Source organism: Pteropus medius, unplaced genomic scaffold (assembly GCF_902729225.1).
Source record: "Pteropus medius unplaced genomic scaffold, Ma_sr-lr_union100, whole genome shotgun sequence".
Classification (NCBI taxonomy): Eukaryota; Metazoa; Chordata; class Mammalia; order Chiroptera; family Pteropodidae; genus Pteropus; species Pteropus medius.
The window spans coordinates 1,588,115-1,608,265 of NW_024341893.1; the positions used below are offsets into that span (position 1 = coordinate 1,588,115).

Genomic DNA, 20,151 nt, shown 5'->3' on the forward strand with positions numbered 1-20,151 from the left:
TGGATGAACAGGTATGTAAAAGATGAAAGAAAGGATGGTCTGTAGATGGGTGGATGGATGGATGCACAGGTGGAATGGAAGATGACAACCAGTTGTATAAAAAGAAATATAGATTAATAAATAAATGGGTAGATGGATAAATGAGTAGATGGAATGATGGATGGACTGACTGTATGAATGAATGGAAGGCTGTATAGAAAACTAGATTGAAAGCTGGATAGATTGGGGGATGGCTGGATGGCTGGATAGGTGGATGGATGGATGGATGGATATGTGGGTGGAAAGGGAAGGATAAATAGATATAGATGCATATGGGAAGATGGGAGTATGTTTGAATGAACAGATGGATGGATGGAAGGGGAGTGGAGAATGGATGGATCGATGGATGGATGAATGATGGCTGGTTGGATAGAGGAATAGAAAGAAGAGATTAATAAACATGAACAGATGACAGATGAATGGATGGAAGAAAACGTGAATGAGGTATGAGTAGATGATAGAGGGAAAAACTGAAAGGTGGAGGATGTATGGATGAAGAGACAAATGGGTGGTTGCATGTATAAATGGGAGGGTGGTTGATGTATGTATGAACCAATTATTTGAAATGTGGAAGGGTGAGACAGAGGGAAATAGGAGGAAGCCATTACCAGCAGGGTGGACACAAGCTTGAGCACGGGCACAAACTGGAACTCCACAGACCCCCCAACAGGGTCGCGTGCGTGCTGTCCGCCATCTCGCACCGCCTCCCCCAGCATTCTCAGTGCTTTGTCCCGCAGGGCCTCCAGAGGGATGCTGGGACTGAGGCGGGCAGGGGCTTCTGCCACTCCAGCAACTGGCAGGGCAACCACGAAACAGGGGGGTGAGAAATGGTGTGGAGGCCGCAGCGAGGTGGTGACGCCAACGCCAGGCAGGCCGTGGCGGCGGGGACCATTATCTGCGCTTTTTCCAGATGGGAAGAGTGTGATGGCGCGGGTCTCTGGCGTGAGGGGCACGATGTACTCGGAGAGCATAGAGCGGCGGCTGCGGCAGGCACTTTCGAGGTGGATGCTGATGAGGAGGTCGTAGTAGCCAGCACGCAGCGGGCCAGGCAGGTGCGCGTCCTCCAGGGCGTGCAGCAGCTGCGCCTGGTCCACGTGGCTGCACAGAGCATGCGCCACGCGGTTGTTGCCCAAGGCGCACACAGCGCGATAGAGGCGGAGGGTGTGGGAATGGAACCGCTGCAGGTTCAGGCGCTCGGACAGCTCCAGGATGTCCATGCACCTGCAGGGGAGATGGGCCACAGACAGGGACAGAGCGGGCGGAGGAGGTGGGAGACAGACACGGACCACAGAAAGGAAAAGAGGCGTTTAGGTGAGTGTTGCTGATCCCAGCGGGGAATCCCAGTGTTCTGCTGGGCCAAGGTTCTGCGAGGTCTGTAGAGCTGGGTCTAGGAGTCTCAATGGTTCTGGAAATCCTTAAGGGGTCTGAGGAAGCCCTGAGAAGGTCTGGCGCTCTCAGGCATCAGACTCCATAGAGAAGATCTGGTGAGATGTATCTGGGAAGCTGGGATTGGGCCTGAACTCCTCTCCGGCAGGTCTGAGTACCTGAGTTATGTCTGAGCACCACTGGAATGTAAATGCCACTGGGGCAGGATATATCTGCCTGGTTTTTTTTTCTTCTTTTATTTTGTTGCTATATTCCCAGCACCTAAACAAGGTTTAGCATATAGTAAGTGCTCAATAAATGTTTGTTGAATGAATAGATGGGTGTGTCTGGGCCCCTGAGGATGAGTCTGAGCCTGCTGAGTTGTATATGCGCATTACTAGAGTGTCCTTTCACAAGGGCTTGGTGTCTCCAGCCCAGAATAACACCGGTCACATAGGAATTCAGAGCTGTTTGTCGAATGAATGAATAAAGGAAAGATGAGGCATGTTAGAAGCCCCCCAGAGTGAGTCTGAGGTCCCTGACTGTCCTCAGTCCTAAGGGCATTCCCGCATCCATGTGAATACATCACCACCCAGGTGTGTCTGGGTTGCCTGGAGTGGGTTGGGGAGCTCCACGGAATACATCCAAAGTTCCCCTGGGTGTGTCTGAGAGGCCCCGGGGTGCATCTAGGCCTCTCTGAGTCATGTCTGGGACCCTCTGAGATGCACTTGAGGCCCCCGGGTGTTGTGTGGGCTCTTCAATGTGAGTCTGGGCTCCCTATGATGGGTTTGGAGCCCCATGATGTGGGTCTGGGCCCCTGAGATGTTGTCTGTGGTCTACTGAGAAGGGTCTAGGGTCCCCTGAGATGGGTCAAGGGTCCACTGTGATGGATCTAAGGCGCCCTGGGGTGTTCTCTGGGGACAGTAAGGCAGGTCTAGGGCTTTCTAGTGTGTTGCCTAGAATCCCGAGGTAGTGATGGGGGACACTGAGTTGGACCCAGACCTCAGGCGGCTTGCAGAACCTCCCCCCACCCCAGGGTGGTTGGGCTGGCCCTGACCGGTTCTCCTCAGGGATGTGCAGTGCCATCATGATCAGCGGCTCCTGGCACTGCACGGCCCAGCCCAGCCGCTCGCCGGCTCGCTGTGTCTCCACCTGCAGGAAGCGGTTGGGCATGCGGCTCCAAGAGATGGGCATCAGCATCTGCACCTCGAGCCGCGGCGGGCACTGTGGAGCTGAGTTCTTGCGTTCACTCAGAAACATGGCGGCCGAGAGTGGCATGATGTTCTGGGGGCACAGGACACGGGTCAGGATACCCAGCCCTCTGTCCTGCCACCCTGCTTCCAGGGAGATACCTCTTGGATGGCCCCCTCCCCTTCGGCCACTCTGGCAGCCTGACCTGCCGCACCTCCTGCCTTGCCCCATCACTGCGCTCCTACCTTCTGCTTCCCCAGCTCAAACTGGATGACGTTCTGGTGCGTGGGCAGGACAAAGACGGCAGGAAAGAGCTTCGTGTTGGGTTCCACCTGGCAAGGGAGAAGAGGGCAGGGCGAGGAAGGGTGAGCTGGAAGTGGGACTCTGGAACCCAAACCCCAGGGGCTGACTGCCCTATGCCGATCCTGCTGGTGTCTGCAGATCCAAGCTCGGCCACTGCAGGCTCCACGATGGCCTCGAGGTCACCCTTGGGATGCACTACCTCTGATCCAGCCGGGACAACTTCCTCCAACTCCCCCGGGTCAACCTGTTGCCTGGGCCTCTGTGAACATCATGCCTCCTACTGAAGAGGAATTTTCCACTCAAAAGGCTAACCTTATAATCAGCTCTTTGTTCTGCGTCTGTAGATATGCTTGCCGAATAGGCTGAAGGGCAGGTAACCTCGAAATTAACTAAAGACTCATTCTCCCTTTTGCTTGTTCTGTCTAGATAACAGATGTATTGCCTAAGTTCCTGTCTGAAAATCTTTTGTTCTGTGACTGTCTGTAACCCATAGCAACTCCCATGGTCTGTATAGCAAGGTTACCCCTGGCTAGCTCTTCTGGGGCAGCCGGTATAATAAATCTGATTTCTCCAACTCTCCGAGCGGTGCTCGGAACCTCTAACCAGTCTGATTTTTCTGCAACACTACCATGAATGCCATTCTCGTTTCTCTCCCAAATGTACTCATTCTCTAAAATCCAGAGAGCGTCGTCTGACTGGCCTTTCCGATCTTCCCAGTGGAACCCATCCAGCCTCCACCATCTGGGAAGCAGTCTTGCCCAAACCAAACCTGATCTAATCTAACCTCTGGACCCAGTATCCAATTTCCAGGAAATACAGGAGACAGAGGAAAACGTTAAAAGGACACCACAGGGATGTGGCAGCCAGATCCTGTCTGTGGGAAACTAGGCCAGCACTGTTCAGATGGCAACATACACAAGAATCTCCTGGGATTTGTTAAAACGCAGATTTGAGTCAGCGGGTCTGGGGTGGGACCTGAGATTCTGCATTTTTTAAAAAGATTTTTTCAGTTACAGTTGACGTACACTATTATACTAGTTTCAGATGTATAATATAATTAGACATTTATATACCTTACCAAGGGATCACCCTAGATAAGTCTAGTACCCATCTGACCCCATACAGTTATTACAATATTACTGACTATGCTCCCTATGCTGTACTTTACACCCCCGTGACTGTTTTTATAACTGCTAGTTTGTACTTCATCCCCTCACCTTTATCATCCAGCCCCCACCCCGCTTCCAGTAGGTGACCATCAGTTTGTTCTCTGTACCTGAGTTTGTTTGTGTTTTGCTTGTTCGTATGTTTTGTTTTTAGATTCCACATATAACTGAAATCATACAATATTTTTCTTTCTCTGTCTGACTTATTTCACTTAGCATAATAACTCTAGGTCCAGACATGTTGTCGCAAAGGGCAAGATTTCATTCTTTTTTTTTTTTATGGATAAAAATGGATAAAGAAGGTGTGGTACATATACACAATGTAATATTACTCAATATTACATTGTGTATATGTACTATTACTGTGTATATGTAATATTACTCAATATTACATTGTGTATATGTACCACACCTTCTTTATCCATTTGTAAATTGATGGCCACTTAGGTTGCTTCTATATCTTGGCTATTGTAAATAATGCTACAGTGAACATAGGGGTGCATATATCTTTGCAAATCAGTGTTTTGGATTTATTCTGATAAATACCCAGAAGTGGAATTGCTGGGTCATATGGTAGTATTTCTTTTAATTTTTTGAGGAACCTCCATACTGTTTTCCACAGTGGCTGCACCCCTTTGCAGTCCCACCAGCAGTGCATGAGGGTTCCCTTTTCTCCACATCCTCACTGGCACTTGTTGTTTCTAGATTCATTGATGGTAGCCATTCTGATAGGTGCATGATGATATCTCATGGTGGTTTTAATTTGCATTTCCCTGATGACTAGTGATGTCGAGCATCTTTCCAGAGATTCTACATTTCTAACAAGTTCCCAGATGATGCAGACTCTGCTGGTCCAAGGACCACACTCTGAGGAACAAAGCTCTAAAGACAGACAGGCTGGTTTCTTCAACAAATACATTTCAAAGAAAGAGAGCGGGGTGGATGGGGAAATAAATATATGAAAAGAGAATCAAAGGACATCACAACTAATTAAAATACATGACGTAATTTTGATTCCAGTTCAAAGAAACAAATGGTAAAAAGACGTTTTTGAGACAGAAATTTGAACATGGACTGGATATTTGGTGATATTTAAGAATTATTAAGGTTTTTAAAAGATGATAATGGTATTGCGGTTATGGTTTTTAAAAGAATCCTTATCTTTTAGAGATGCATACTGAAAAGAGATGACACGATGTGAAGTCTGGGATCTCCTTTAAAGTCATCTGGTTGGTGTGGGAGTGAGGGCGGGAATGAGGGTAAGGATGGAGGAAGCCTGGCCGTGAACGGATGATAATTGAAGCTGTGATATGGGGACATGGAGGTTCATTATGCTATTCTATTTCTGTATATTTTTTAAGTTTTCCATTCGAAGTAAAGTTTTTAAACATCCAACTTAGTTGGATTAACGGATGGTAGATGAATGAATATGTGATAAAGCCAGTGTAGTAAATGCGGATGGTAGATTCTTGGTAGTGGGTGTATGGGAGTTCGCTATACAATTCCTTTCATTTTGTGCTATGTTAAAAACTTTCCGTAATAAAATGTTTAAAGGGAAAAGCCTACCTTAGGATTCTGGCCCACCCTAGGGTGTTCCCTGATTGGTGACTGGTGGTACCCAGCCTAACGGGATACGGACCTCTCTCTAAGGTCAAGGCCCTGTCTCCTTATTTTTGGGCCCCAGTTCAATGAGTAGTTCAATGAGGAAGTCTCCCAGGGGCCTGCCAGCTCTGGCTTATCCTGAGGACAGACTAGGTGCTGTTTTTGTCCTGACTCTGGCCTCCAGGAGTATCTGAGAGGGTTGTCCCAGGATGCCGGGACATAAGAGTGCTACTGCTAAGTCGCACAAGACTGGGCTCACCTGGAAAAAGGTGTTGCTCTCCTTGCCATTGGCTGTAAAGGTCATTAGGCCAGTGGCCAAGTCCACCAGGCAGCCAATGACAAGGTCCGTGTGGCTGATCCGGCCCTGCTGCCCAGAGCTCACGAAGTCCCCGCCCCACACCATGTAGCAGTTGCTGCACTTGAGGCTGGAGGAGAGAGGGGTGGTCAGTACACAGATCCTCAGCAGAGGCTTTTGGACCCTGGACACCCCCTTCCCTGAGCTCCTGGAATATCATGACCTCAGAGCCCATCCCCAAACTCCTACCACCTGCAGACATGAGCACCGAACCTCTCACCCCAGACCCTGAGCCCCTTGGAGCTAGAATTCTTAGGAGCTGGTGGAGGGTTCTGGAAGGAGGAGAAAGAAGGGGAGCAGGAGGAGAGAACAGAGGAGGGAGGTAACGTAGAAAGAGGAGGGTGAGATGACAAAGGAAGAGTAAACAGACAAGAAGAAACGGAAAAGGAGAGGAGGGAAAAACAGAGCAGGAGCCATTGTAGGAAAATAAACAGGAAGAGAGAAGAAGGAGCATGACATGTTCTGAGCAAGGTGCCCAGTGCTGACCTCCCGCCCCCCACAGTCCCCACACCTCCCCGGCACCTGCTGTGGATGTTGCCTTGTTCGTCCCCCATTGTCACCGTCACTGCCCGGACCTTGCTGAGGTCGAAGTTCATGTCGTGCTGATGGTAATCGGGGGTGACCCAGCCCACCCACACGCAGCTGGGCTCCTGACCAGCAAAGACCCTCACGGAGTAATAGTACTGGAGAGACAAAGGAGGGACCAGTGGTCAGTTCGGAAGAAAGGTGACACGGGACTCCCCTGGGACTCTAAGTGGGTTTCTCTGGATTCTCGGTGTCTTCTGATGGTTGAACAAGAAGTTGCCGGATTTGAGAACCATTGGATCTATGTCTTTTTGTTTCTGTGTCTACTGAGATACTTCTAAATTTGGGGATCCTTTGGGACTATTTTGTGATATGCCCAAATTCGAATCCCTCCCTAGGTTACAGCAAAGTTATTAATAAAGATTGATGAATAGCTCACTGATTAGCTTCCAAATTAACTCACTTAATCCTTACAATCACTATCATGTCGATACAATTTCTATTCCCATTTTGCTGATGGGAAAACCATGGAGCTTCCGTAGACAAGAAAACATACAGCGAACATGTGACTTACCTGAGTGGCACCCAGGTCACCCATGATCCCAACCATTAGGCTGTTTGTCTCAGAAAATATTCCAGATTTGGGGAATCTCAAAATTATATTGAGATAATTGTGAATTTTGGTTCCCAGGAATATACTAGAATAGCTATCAAATTTGAAGGTATTGAGTTTACATGGGTAAAGTTGGGGTTCCAAGTCCATATTGGTTTATCCCTTGAATTTTTGGATCCCTGGGAGTTATAGCAATGTGCCTTATAGCTTCATAGTGTTCCCAGCAATATGGATTTAGGGGTTCAAAGGATTAAATCAGAGTGTGCTGTATTTGGGGGCCTCTGGTGTATATCGAGATGTTTCCAGGTATGGGCAGTTACTGTGGATCAGAGCATGGAATTTGGAAAGCTGAGGGGTCCCCAAAGTTGAAGGTCCCCAGTTCACACCGTGGTGGTGTTGAGGATGATCTCAGGGTCATCACGGTCATCGGCGGGCACCACCTCACGAGGGAGTCGGGGCAGAGCGGGGGTGGCTGGCGTCTGAGTCATCATGGCGGCCTTCTTGGCCTTGAATAAGAACCTGGTGGTGGGGAGAGGTTGTGTGAAAACCAGATCTCAAGCCCAGCCCCCCATCCTACCCACCACAACATTCATGTCCCTCATCTGTTCTCCAAGGCCTTGCCTGTAGAGGAATGATTCCCAACTGTGTCAGCCTAATCCATTCTGGAGGTGCTGTGCTTGTGTATATTTGGTCACCTAAATTCAGAGGTGCCTCTGGGAACATGGAGGTTCCCTTTGGGGCATATGGTGGCTCCCCCAAGTCAGCATTTCTCATATGTGTTTCTCATATAGGAATTTAGGAAAGGTCAATTCTTCATGTGTAGCACCGTCTTGTATTCTGAAGGCAGGTAGAATCCCTGGAGACCCCAGCAGCAGCACCCTTGAAACTATGGTAACCAGAATCTTCCATTGCTTCTAAACATCCCTCAAAAGACACAGAGCTACATCCCATTGAAAACCACCACCATAGTAGGGGGAAAGCAGATTTCGTTTCAATTCAAGTTTAATGCCTTGTGAAGGTCTCCCCTGAAGTAGTTTTTTGGGGGGGGTACATTTGGGACACAGAAATGACCTTAATTTAGAAGGCCACTAGTGTTCACCAGGATACCTTAGGGTATGGTTAGCTCTTCCAAGAAAATGAGATCCCCCCTTTAGTGTCCACGGTTAATGACGTCCATTGGCTGAAATGCTTTGAGGCCCACCAGGTACCCCAAGGACAGTGGACTTCTCCATAGGTATAGTGTGGTACCCGATTTTACATTCTCAGGGAAATTAGATCTTCCCAGGAAATATGGCATTCACTAGAGACATGAAAGGCTCTCTGAGTATTCTGACTCACTTAGAGTATATGGGGTCACTTTAGGATACAATGGGGTTTCTCAAATTATTGAGGCTGCCTAACTGGGGTCCTAGGACAGACCGCAGGCTCCATCCTGCCCCGCCCTTGACTCACCCTCTCTTCTTGTTCTTCTCTGTGGTGGCATCCTTCTCATTCTCTGCCCTGACAGGTTGGGCCTCTACCCCAGCCTGGGAGGTGGCCCCGGGCAGCCCCTCCTTGGCAGTTCCCTCTTTGCCCCCTTCGGTCTCGCCCCAGCGCCCAGCCGAGCGGCGCAGGTTTTCGTAGTCGGTGTCCGGTTCCGCTGCCCGGGCCTCGTCCTCGGCCGGGGGCTGCAGGCCGGGGGACGCCAGCGGGGTGGCCCCTGCAGTGCAGCGGAAGTGCTGGTGGAACTGGACTGGAAGGCTCAGCCGGAGGAAGAGCATCTCCACCAGGCTGTTCTGGGAGCCCCAGGTGCGGTGGCTCAGGCGCAGGCAGGGGGGAGTGTCCACAGTGCCGTCCATACGGGCCACCTGTGGGGGATGCAGGAAGCACGGAACCTGGTGGATGGGCTAGGCCATTGTCCTAAGCCTGGTTACACACAGAGCCGCCATTAGGCCTTAGAGCACCTGTGAGAGAGTCAGCCAAAGGTATCCCCTCCTCTGGGTGGATGAGCTCCCCATGGGGCACACAGCTTGACCATAGGGTATGTTCAGCCCTCTGTCAACCTTTGCCTGGGCAGTGGCAGCCCGGGTCAGACACTAGGATCACTTGGGGAGCTTTCAAAACCTACCTATGCACAGGCCTTACTCCAGACCAAGCCATCCCCCCCACCCATCCATCCATCCCATCATCCATCCACATCTATCCATCCATCCACCCATCCATCTGTCCACCTGTCCACCTGTCCATTCTACAAATATTTACTGAGCACCTACTTTGTGTCAGGCACTGTTCTAAGTGCTGGGAACACAGCAATGAACAAAACAAAGACCTTGCCATCCTAATTTCTAGGGAGAGCAGCCCAGAAAGGTCAGAGTTATGTAAAGCCTCCCCAGAAAAATTTTTGTTAAACTTGTATGTGGAAATATGACACTCAGAAAAGTGCACACGTCATAAGTGAAAAGGAAAGTGAGTTTTCAGATCAAACACACCTGTGTGTCCAGCACCCAGAAGGAGAAACAGAGCACAGCCAAGGCCCCAGGAGCCCCCTCGCTGCCTGTTTAGTCACCACCTTTCCAAAGACCATGAGGGATTCTAATGAGGGAAATGCCTAACCCGGCCTAAATGAGATACCGGAACTGGTAGAGGACAGATGCATGTCCTGTGCCCTCCAAGTACAGACTCTCAAAAGTTTTCTGGAGACTCCGTAACCAGATGGAGCGGTTTCTTTCTTTGAGGCCCTCCCTAAGTTGACCTCCTCAAGGACTGATTGCTGAGATAGACCTCTGTGGTCCTCGCCAGCCAAAGAATTCACCCCAAAACTGTGTAACCAAAGTTGGCTGTTCCCACACTATCTGCAGGGTCTCCTCTCTCATAAATCCTGTTCGGCCTTTACTTCTTGACAACAGTCCATTGAGTGTCTCCCTCCTGTGATCTGTGCACACAGAGTTATCCTTTCAAAGTAACACCCTCCTGACTTATCAAACCACAGATTAGCTTTGCCTGTTCTTGATCTATGTACAAATGGGATCCCATGGTCTGTGCTCTTTTGCGTCTGACTTCTTTCAGTCAACGTTATGTCTGCGAGATTCATCCACATGGTTGTGTGTATGTGAGTTTATTCATTCTCACTATTGTCTAGCATTCTAGTCTTTGGGTTGAGAACATCATCTGGCAGTGGCAGGAATTGGGAAGTTCGGATCTATTCCACCATCCTCTCCCACCCCAGCCACCTCTCTGGTCTACCTGCCTCCACTCCTCCCTCCTACAATTCATTGTCAATAGGGACCTTTCCAAAACCCGAATCTAAACTGGATATTCCCTTGCTTAAAACCCTCCCATTTTTACCTTGTCTTAAAATGCCCCCCAAAATTACTTAGTAATTACAAAGAGAAAGATAGTAACTTTTCAGTGCAGAAACCTGGCAGATAACATCTTAATCAAACAGTGAATGTTAACATGATTAGTAATAAGATATAGTGACATCAGATGCCTCCTGGTATCCTGCATCAGGCAGGACACAGCACCACTGCCATGGTGTTCCTACCAAATATGCAGAACCTGAACCTAATTATGGGGAAACATCAGACAAACCAGAATTGAGGGATAGTCTGCAAAATTACTGGCCTATACTCTTCAAAAAACGTCAGTGCCACGAAAGACCAAGAAAGATTCAGAAACATTCTATTTTAAGACTAAAAAGACATAACAACTAAATGTGACATGTATTCCTGGATTGGACCATAAAAATAACAAAGGACATTATTATTACCACAATTTAAAAATTTTGAATATGGATTGTAAATTAGGCGATAGTATGTATCAATGTTAAATTTCCTGATTTTCATAATTGTACTGCATGCAGTTCTGTAAGAGCATAGCCTGTTCTAAAGAAATGTATATCGAAATATTTGGGGGTAAAAAGGCGTGATGGCTCTGACTTACTCAGAAGATTCAGAAAAGAGAAAGAGGAAGATTATGTGAGAGAACGAGTCAAACAATGCCACAGATGGGAAGACTGAGCCTCAGCAAGAGATGGTCACATGCTCACAGTAAGAGGCCAAGTCCGGCTCTGTCTGATTCTAAAGCTGAGCCGCAGTCACACAGAGCTCAAGTTCTTCCCAGAAGGAGAGAAGGACTATCACTTTGGGCTATGTGGGGTACTTATGGTTAGAGTGTGACCTTGGGTTAAACCTTGCGAAAGAGAAGCACAAGAGGCTAAAAATCAGGATACCTGGATTAATGAAGAACTACTAAAAACAAACTAACAAACATAACAATTAGTAAGGAAAGTGTTAAAATGTACCCAAGGATTGCTATTTCTTTACATCTTGTTCTAGGATCAGATCATTATAAGGACTGGAAATTTCCACTGAGGTCACTTAATCCAGCTTTTCTTTTCTGTCTTTCCCCACTTTATAGGCGAGGTACCCAGAGCTCAGAAAGGTTATGGTTTGCCAAAGTTACATCCTGAAAGGCAGCCCTGGGAGCCCATTACCCTGCCACCCCCTTGTACACAGCTTGTGGGCTAATGTGGAAGGAGAAACTCAGGGAAGAGAACCGTGAGAAGAATAAGGTTTGGGGCAGAGCAGAGAGTAGTAAGTGGGGTCAGTCCTCACCTCATAGTGGGGGTGCTCAAGGGGCACAGCCTCAAACTGGGGAAGGCTTTTGCTGAACCAGGTGGTGACCGGGCGCTGCATGTTGATAGCGAATGGCTCAAAGCCTTCCTGGAGACCGCAGATGGCAAAGAACCGCAGGGAGCTCACGTCCTGACCCAGATTCAGGTGACCCACCTGGCCAGGTCCCAAGCTGCACACGGGCAGGAAGCCTGGTGGGAGGGGATGGATGGGCAGGAGTGAGGATAGGTAGGGCTAAGGCAGTCAGGGGGAGGAGGTACTGTGGAAGGAAGCAGTGGAAGGAAGCAGTGGAAGAGGAGGAGGTTGGAGAGGGCAGTGTAGGGTCAGGTGAGGTGGAAGAAAACCAGAAAGGGGCCATGAGGCCAGCCCTCACCATCCCCAATCTCGATTTCCCGGAAGGCTGTTTCGGAGCCCGAATCGGACATGAGGATCTCGCCATTGAGGGTGAAGATAATGGTGTTCTCTGTGAGGTCGATCATGCAGCCCACGACATCACCCGACTGCCAGGGGCGCCCAAATGGTTCACTGCCCAAGTGCCAGCGCTGGCCCTGTGAGGAGGCGAGGGGACGTCGTGGTGTGGGAGAGACATATAGAAAAATAGAGATGTACAGAGAAATGGAAGCAAGGAGAGATGCGTAAAGATACACATGCAAGCCAGTGAGACAGAAGGGAAGTCACCCCCACAGTGTCTCCCATCTTTTCCCGCATTTGCATTTATGATCCAGAATGTAACGGACAGGTTTTCATGCTGTCATTTCCCACTAATCCCTGTATCGCATCCCTTCTGCCTGGGTTCTCTGCAGTGTTCATGGCTGAGGCTGGGGTTATGCAGATAACCAAAGCGGGTGTGGGGGCTTTGGGGCAGCAGCAAGTAGAGGAATGAAAGCCTATCAGTGTCCTTCACATAGACCCATATATACCCACATGCCCCCCAAATAGGTAAATGAATAATGAGAAGGATGGATGGGAGCAGGGTGTTTGGCTGGATGAAAGATTAAAACGAAAGTTGGGTTTCCATGCGTTAATACAGGGAAGGAAGAAGGTAAAGATGGACAAATAGATACGTGGATGTACGTATGTATGTCTGGATGGAAGAGTGGGTAGGTGGATGGATGGATGGGTAGATAAATAGATGAATTGATGGATGCATGCATTAAATTACTGGATAAATGGATAGATGAATGAAATTGCAAACCGATTAAATAAGTGAGTGGCTAAATTAATATAAATAAGTAGGTGGAAAAGTGTATGGTTAAGTGATTATCTGGACAGATGAGTAGATGGATGGATGATTGGATTTGCGGATAGATGAATGGATGAATGGACAGATGGATGGTTGGACGGAGATGGATGGTGGATGGATATATGCATAGACAGAGAGAGAGAGAAAAGGATGGTGGATGGATGGGTGGAAAGGTAGATGCGGGGATAGGTGGACAAAGTGGGGCACAGACAGGGGCAGGGTTGGAGCTGTCGGGGGGACTACAGGGCCTGGCAGGAAGGAGCCCAGAGAAGTACCTACACGGTGCCCGTTGAAGACATAGGCCAGCTCATCAGCTCCCAGCTCCACATCAGGCCTCAGCTCGGGCCTTGCCCAGCCCACTCGCATCTCTCCTGTGGTGACCGCCTCGAACTCGAAGTACCAGCGGCCGCTCTGCACCACATAGGATTTCTCTGCCCGGAAGATGCGCACCCGGTCCCAGCGAGACTGGCTCTCCACCAGACCTACACGCGGGGCCACGCAGAGTCAGACAGACTGGGTGGGGAGTGGGTCCCAAAATACCAAGAGGATGGTAGGAGACACCAGAGAAGGGAAGGACCTTGGCCGGCTTGGGGGAATAGAGCCAGTTTCTTGGTGTTAGAGGAGAAGAATTGGGGGATCTCAGGCTAGTCGGAGAAAGGCAGGAGGGACCTACTGAGTGAGATTCCTTCCTTTTTGTCTTTAGCAGCCAGAGCTCTTACAGAAGAGACACTGACAGAGATGTAGAGGGAGACAGTTGGGTTAGTCATGGTCATAGTCTGGCGTTAAGGGTCAAGATTAAGTTCGGAGTTTAGAATCAAGGGTTGAGAACTGGATCAGAGAGAGGAAATCAGAGTTAGGGTCAGGGAAAAGATAGAAACTGGGTTTGGGACCAGGGGTTGAGAAATTGAACTGGGGACCACAATCAGGGTTAGGGATCAATGTTAGGTAATGCCTGGGGTTAGAGGCTGAGTCTTTGATTGGGTGGCTCCATGTTGTAGCTATAGTCCAAGTTGGGGTTGGGGAATTCCTTAGCTGGGGGGGGTCAGGGACTGGAATCAGAGGTCAGAGGTCAGGGTCAGTACTCAGTGGGCTCCTGGTCTGGCAGCTTGGTGTTGTAGCCATAGCCCGGGCAAAGCTTGAGTTAGGTCAAGGTCAGTAGTCAAGATAGGATTCAGAATCCGGGACAGAGTAAGGGTCAGGGTTGGGGAGAGAGGATCATTGTTCCAGATGTAGCCCATCCAAGGACTGAGTTGGGTCAGAGATCAGTGGTCAGGGTCATGGTAGGCACCAGGGTCATGGGCTAGAGGTCAACACTCACTGGGCTCCTGGTCAGGCGGCTCAATGTTGTAGCCATAGCCCAGCAGGGTGCGCACGGCCTGGCAGAGGCTGTCCCTGTTGCTGCGCTTGGTGGCCTCGTCCAGTAGGCGGTAGGGCACGAGGCGAGGGTTTCGGCGTGCGGGGATGTCCTGCACGGCACTGTAGCTCCAGCCCTGGGCCACACGGTCTCGTGCCCACACGTTGTGCCCATTTTCTGCCAGCCTGTCCACCAACGTGGTCTGCGCCGGTGTCAGCCGCACGTGGCTCAGGTCCAGGGGTGCTGGTTTGTACCCATTGCTCATCATGTACCTGCGGGTGTGGCGAGGATGGTGAGGGAAGCTCCCCCTCCACTCCGGGCTCCATGCTATGGGATCCCTGACTTCGACCCTTGTTCCCAGGATCCCAGAAGCCCCGAGTTAGGGAATTTCTGACCTTTCATCTCTGATATCAGGGTTATATGACTCCCTTGAATAAGCTTTGAGATACCTGACCTCTGACCCCAGGATCCTGTGACCCTAGCAGTGGCTTTGATTTCATTGACCTCTGGCCTCTGTGACCCTTTCATTTTGATTTTGGGAGCCTCATCTCTGACCCTGGAATGATCTGACCACTCACCTCCAGTTTTGAAGTTTCTTACCTCTGACCCCAGGACCCTATTGCTCCAGACCCCTGGGAGTCCTTGACCTCTGAACCTGAGCCTCTATCCCCAAGACCTTTGACCTCTCACCTATAATTTTAGTATCCCTTATTTACAACTATAACAACTTCTTACCTCTTTCCATTGATTCCCTGGCCTCAAATTAGAGAAACAACCTCTGCTCTCTCATTTTCCTGCCTCCATGGTAGAGTCTGACCCTGGGTCTTGACTCACTCCCACTCTCTCTGAAACTCCTGGCTTCACAACCCTAACACCTGCTCAGGACACTCACCACTGACTCCAGAGCCCTGACGCCTGATCCTATGACCTTCACTCTAACCTGCGGCCCCGTCTTCTCTGACCCCAGCCTCCCCACAAGACCCCTCAACCGCCCAACCCTCACCACAGCATCCCCGGATCCCCGCTATATTACCCAGATGGGACCCTGCCGCCCACACTCACGTCTTGGGGAGTTTTGTCTTCTTTAGGTTGTCCTCCGCCTTCTCATCTGCCATGCCCACGTGGCAGCCCAGCGCCAGCAGTGTCCTGGGGTGGGGGCGGGGCGGGGGACAGGAGAACAGTCTGTACCACACAGCCTCCTTCCCCCGGCCCCTCCCCCGCAGCCCCTGTTGCCCTGTCTGGAGCTCTAGCTCTCTCCACGGCTCCTCCCAGGCTTTCTGGGTGTCTTCGACCCCGCCTTTCTCTCTTAGCCTCTGTCTCTCTGACTCCTGTCTTTCCCTGTTTCTGTCTCTGTATCTCTGACTGCGTGCATCTTTTCCCATCTGCCTCTTCCTGCCTCTTTCTGCCTCTCTCTCTCTCTCTCTCTCTCTCTCTCACTTGTTGACCATCCGCTTTCTGACTTCTTCTGCCCTCTGTCAGTTTCTGCCTCACAATCCCTTCCTCCTTCTCTCTCTGTCTCTTTCTGTCTCTCTCTTATCCTCTCTCTCAGTCTCTGTCTAACTTTTCCTGTCCCTCCTTGCCTTCCTCCCCACCAGCAGTTGGGCCCAGCCCCCGGCTCCACGGTGCCCCCCTCACTTGAGCGTCTCCCCTGACATCTGCAGGTTGTAATTCCTCTCCGGCTCTGGTAGGCTGTGGAAGTTCACAAGACATGGGTGCAGCCTCTTATTGTCATCCCGAACCTGGAGAAACCCGGGGTCAAGTCCTCCATTCCCCTTCCCTCCCTCCAACACTCTCAGACTACAACCCCTGACCTCTGCCCTTAGTTCTACTACCCAAAACCCAAGGACCCCCCAGTGCCTTAAAGGCCCTTCCCCCAGCCACGGTCCCCTCCCCGCCTGACTCCCTCACCGGGCCATAGGTCCAGCCTTGCTCGATGCGAGTCAGTGCCCAGAGTTCATGAATGTTCTCTGCCAGCTTCTCCCGAATACGCTCCAGATGGGGAGGCAGGACAATCTGGGGGCAGGGGATGTTCGTGAGTCTCTGAGTTCCCTCCAGCCTGCACGGTGACCCCTCTTGTGGAGAACAGTCCTCCAGCACACTCCTCTGACCTCGCTTGCTGTTCTGAGCCCCGCTCCCCATCACCTCACCCCGACTCCAGGACTGATGCTCAGCTGCTTAAGGACTTAGCATCGTCAGAATTAAGGGATTACCTGGGAATGGGTCTATCTCTCCCATGTCCTGGGAGCTCCAAGAGGACAAGACCTGGAGCCTCCTAAGTTTCTGCCATTTTCTCAGGCCTACCCAGCCTAGAGCTGGGCCCAGAGATGTTTAGGAAATATTTGTTCAACGAATGGATGAGTCTCTTTCCTTTTCTGTACAGTGAGGATCTGAACATTACTTAACTCATAATACTTACTTCATAAGGATTCAGTGAAGTCACTTCCATAAACTACTAAATGTTTTGTAGTTTATAGAAATGCCTGACACATGGTAGATGCCTAATAAATATTATATTGTTGCTGTTCTGCAGGCAAGAAGTGGTGATGCTTGGGTCAGGGTGAGCCATAGAAAGGAGAGAAGGGGGGTGGAGGGATGTTCAAGAGGCCAAATGAACAGCCCATGAGGCTGACAAGGGGGTACGAGGGGGAAGGAGACATCCAGGAGGAGGTCCAGGGCTCTGGCCCGGCTACGGCGGGGATGGCAAGTTTATCCTAAAATAATATTACTAATACTACTGACAGGAACTGTATTGAGTACTTACTATTTACTTGGGACTGTGTTAAGCCCTTCACATATATTAATTCATCTAATCTTCATGGCAATGCTACAAAGGAGGTTCTATTGTTATCCCCTTTTCCTCGGATGAGGAAACTGAGGCACCCAGAGGTGAAGCCACATGCCCAAGTGACACAGTGAAAATCAAACCTTATGGTCAAGCTTGAACATGACTTATATCTGCTCCTATAGGGACATGCTTGGAGGGAAGTCAGAGAGTTTGGGTTGGGGTAACAGGAGTGGAAGAGGCCTGGGATAGAAGAGATGCCCAACAAATTGTAGGCTTTGGAATCAGACCACCTGCGTTCCCATCAACTGTGTGACTTGCACTGGGTGCTTAACCTCTCTGGGCCTTGCTTTCTTCAACTGTAAATCAGGGGTAATAATAGTCCTTTCTTTAGGGAGCTATAGTGAAAACTCCCTGAAACTGGGAGTCTGCCTTGAAAGAGTTCTTTGTCTCCTCTCTGCCTCAGTTTCCTTATCTGTTAAACAATAAGGCTCCCAATTTCCAGGTCAGCTTCCCCTCCCCCCTCCTAAGGAAGTCTGCCTCACCCAGAACTCTTGGAGGGCCAGCAGTACCTGGACAGTGTCCACAGGGCAGGGCACAAAGTCGGTGTGTGAGAGGCAGCGGCTGGGGCCCACCAGGTGTGGCCCCCTTGGCCCCTCCCGCCGGTACTCCTTGATGGGTTCCAGGTGGAGTCGCTCTCGAGGGAGTACAGCCTCATGGCATGGGGCGTAGCCAGGCGGGGGAAGGAACTTGAATTCACCGTGGCGGCCACCAAGGAGGAACCGCACCCTGGATGGGAGAGCGGGGTCACTGGTGGGGCGGCTTACAGAGAAGAGTCTATGCTCAGTGAGGGTGAGGGAGCAATCCTGGGATCAGTGGAAGGTTCTGGGGAGACCTGAGGTCACTGGGCAGTCATAGGCTCATGGAGGCCATTTAGAAGTCAGAAAGGAAATTCCAAGGTCAAAGAGAATATCCGAGGCCAGTAGGAATCATCAAAAGATCAAAAAAAGAAAATGTAGGGTCATTGGGGAGTTAATGCAAGGTCACAGGAAGGTCCTTTGGGGGAGCTGGGCCAATAGAGTATTTGGGGATATTGTAAGGTTTTTGGGAAACCAAAAAGGAAGTCATTTGGGAGTCGCCGAGAATCTGGCATAACTGTGAGAAAACCATAATTGCCACTAAATAGTGATTGGGAAGTCATTCACAGAGCTTGAGGTCATTGGGAAAAGACTGAGTTATAGAGAGGTCTTTGAAATACTAGAGTCACTGAGTGGTCACTGAGAAATTATAGAATGACTGGAAGATCATTGGGAGATGCTGGGGTCACTGAGAACTTGTTAAGAGCATGGAGTCACTAGGAGAGTCCAAGATCATTAGGAGGGGTTAGGGTCATTAGAAGATCACTATCAGATTCTGAAGTCATTTGAAGATCATTGGAATGGCATAGAGTCATTGGGACAGTCTGAGGTCATTTAAGAGATCATTGGGAGAGTATGGAGTTATTAGAAGGTAATTGTGAAATTTTGAGGACATTTGGATGTCGCCAACAGGACGCGGAGTTGGGGAGAAGCTGAGGTCATTGGGAGGGTCTGGGTCATTGGGAAGATACTGAGAGTGTTTGGGATCATGTAGAGGTTACTGAGACCTTCAAGTGGGGGTCTGACCAGTCAGTCCTGAGGGAAGGCAGCTGGATCCTGGCCTCAGAAGAGTCTGTAAGTGCTTAGGAAAGCTGTCTCAAGACAGTCCCAGGTCTGGGGACTGGCAAGGGAGCAGCCCAAATCCTTACTTGACACCGGCTGAGAAGCTGACAACAGGGAAGAAGAGCCCATCAAGGTTGAAGGCCTCAAAGACACCCTGCACAGGACAGCCATTGATGCGGAAGGAGATGGATGGAACGTTGAGGTCCAGGCAGCAGCTGACCACATCCTCAGGGGCCAAGAGGTGCTGCCCTGGAGAAGTCACCAGCCGTGCCACATGTCCTGCACCAGGGTCACCAGGGAGGAGTCAGAAGTCAGAGGTCTCATTGGACCAATGATCTCAAGAGACAAGAGGCAGATATTAAGGAAACCTATGGGGTCTGGATCCTGGATACCCTAAGATTAAGTGTTCCTATGAGGGTCTGATACCTCTTTGCTCAGGGGCAGAGGTCAAGGTCCCCCTGAGGTAAGAATCCTGAGAGCTGTGGGGCCGGAGATTAAAGCTTTCCCGGAGTTACGATTCTGGAGCCTTGGGGGTCAGAAGTCAAAGAGCAGAGGTCATAATTGGGCAGTTTTCTGAGATCTCTAGGGTCAGAGATTATATATCCTCTAGGGTCAGGGTTCTGGAGACTGAAGAAATGTGTTAGAGACAGGATTAGGGTTAGGGTCTTGGGAAATGAGGAATGAAGTGTCAAAAGTTTGCTCGTTTGGGGCATCAAGATCTCAAGAACCCCAAGGTGTGTGGTGAAAGGCTTAGAAACTCTGGGGTCAGTGGTCAGGGTTGAGGGTCCCCTGGAAGTGTCTAGGTACCTGTCCAGAGATGCAGCCCATCAAATCCATAGGAATAGAGATCGTCGCCAACCCCGTTGCCGCCCCAGCCTTCGCCGCCCCCTGGGTAGGGGCTGTAGCCCTCAGTGAGGGCCCAGCCCACCCGTAGGTGGGTGGCCTGAGCTGTCAGGAATGGAGCCACTTCATCCACCATCACCTCAAAGTACCATTTGCTGTACTGCGTAGTGCCCTCTGCTCGGCCCACAAAGATGTTAGGGCGGATGCTGCAGGAGAGACAGGACAGGAGAGGGGATGAGGGGGGCGGGGTAGAGGAGAGAAGAGCCAGGTTGTTATGGGGTAGCGGGGAGAGGGAGAGAAAAAGAAAGAGATGTATACACAAGAAAAACGGAGAGGAAGAGACATGGAGATAGACAGTAAGAGACAGAGAGACATCAAAGACGGATAGAGAAGAGAGAGACAGGAAAGACAGATGGGGAAAACAGATATAGGATAAATAGAGACAGAAATAGGGAAG

At 50.2% G+C, this 20,151-nt stretch overlaps 1 protein-coding gene across 1 annotated transcript in view; it reads right to left on the reverse strand.

Moving 5' to 3' along the window:
- The window catches only part of RYR1 (ryanodine receptor 1), a 106,363-nt gene that overhangs the window by 68,876 nt on the left and 17,336 nt on the right, over window positions 1-20,151 (reverse strand). Inside the window, exons 18-34 of the mRNA XM_039854913.1 lie at window positions 19,659-19,900; window positions 18,938-19,130; window positions 17,724-17,940; window positions 16,278-16,382; window positions 16,005-16,108; window positions 15,432-15,515; window positions 14,334-14,641; window positions 13,295-13,497; window positions 12,146-12,320; window positions 11,755-11,963; window positions 8,612-9,006; window positions 7,546-7,678; window positions 6,544-6,704; window positions 5,926-6,091; window positions 2,841-2,927; window positions 2,462-2,688; window positions 648-1,260 (exon numbers count right to left, since the gene is read on the reverse strand). Coding sequence (XP_039710847.1) covers window positions 648-1,260; window positions 2,462-2,688; window positions 2,841-2,927; window positions 5,926-6,091; window positions 6,544-6,704; window positions 7,546-7,678; window positions 8,612-9,006; window positions 11,755-11,963; window positions 12,146-12,320; window positions 13,295-13,497; window positions 14,334-14,641; window positions 15,432-15,515; window positions 16,005-16,108; window positions 16,278-16,382; window positions 17,724-17,940; window positions 18,938-19,130; window positions 19,659-19,900 — 3,622 coding nt within the window. The remainder of the gene's footprint in view (window positions 1-647; window positions 1,261-2,461; window positions 2,689-2,840; window positions 2,928-5,925; window positions 6,092-6,543; window positions 6,705-7,545; window positions 7,679-8,611; window positions 9,007-11,754; window positions 11,964-12,145; window positions 12,321-13,294; window positions 13,498-14,333; window positions 14,642-15,431; window positions 15,516-16,004; window positions 16,109-16,277; window positions 16,383-17,723; window positions 17,941-18,937; window positions 19,131-19,658; window positions 19,901-20,151) is intronic.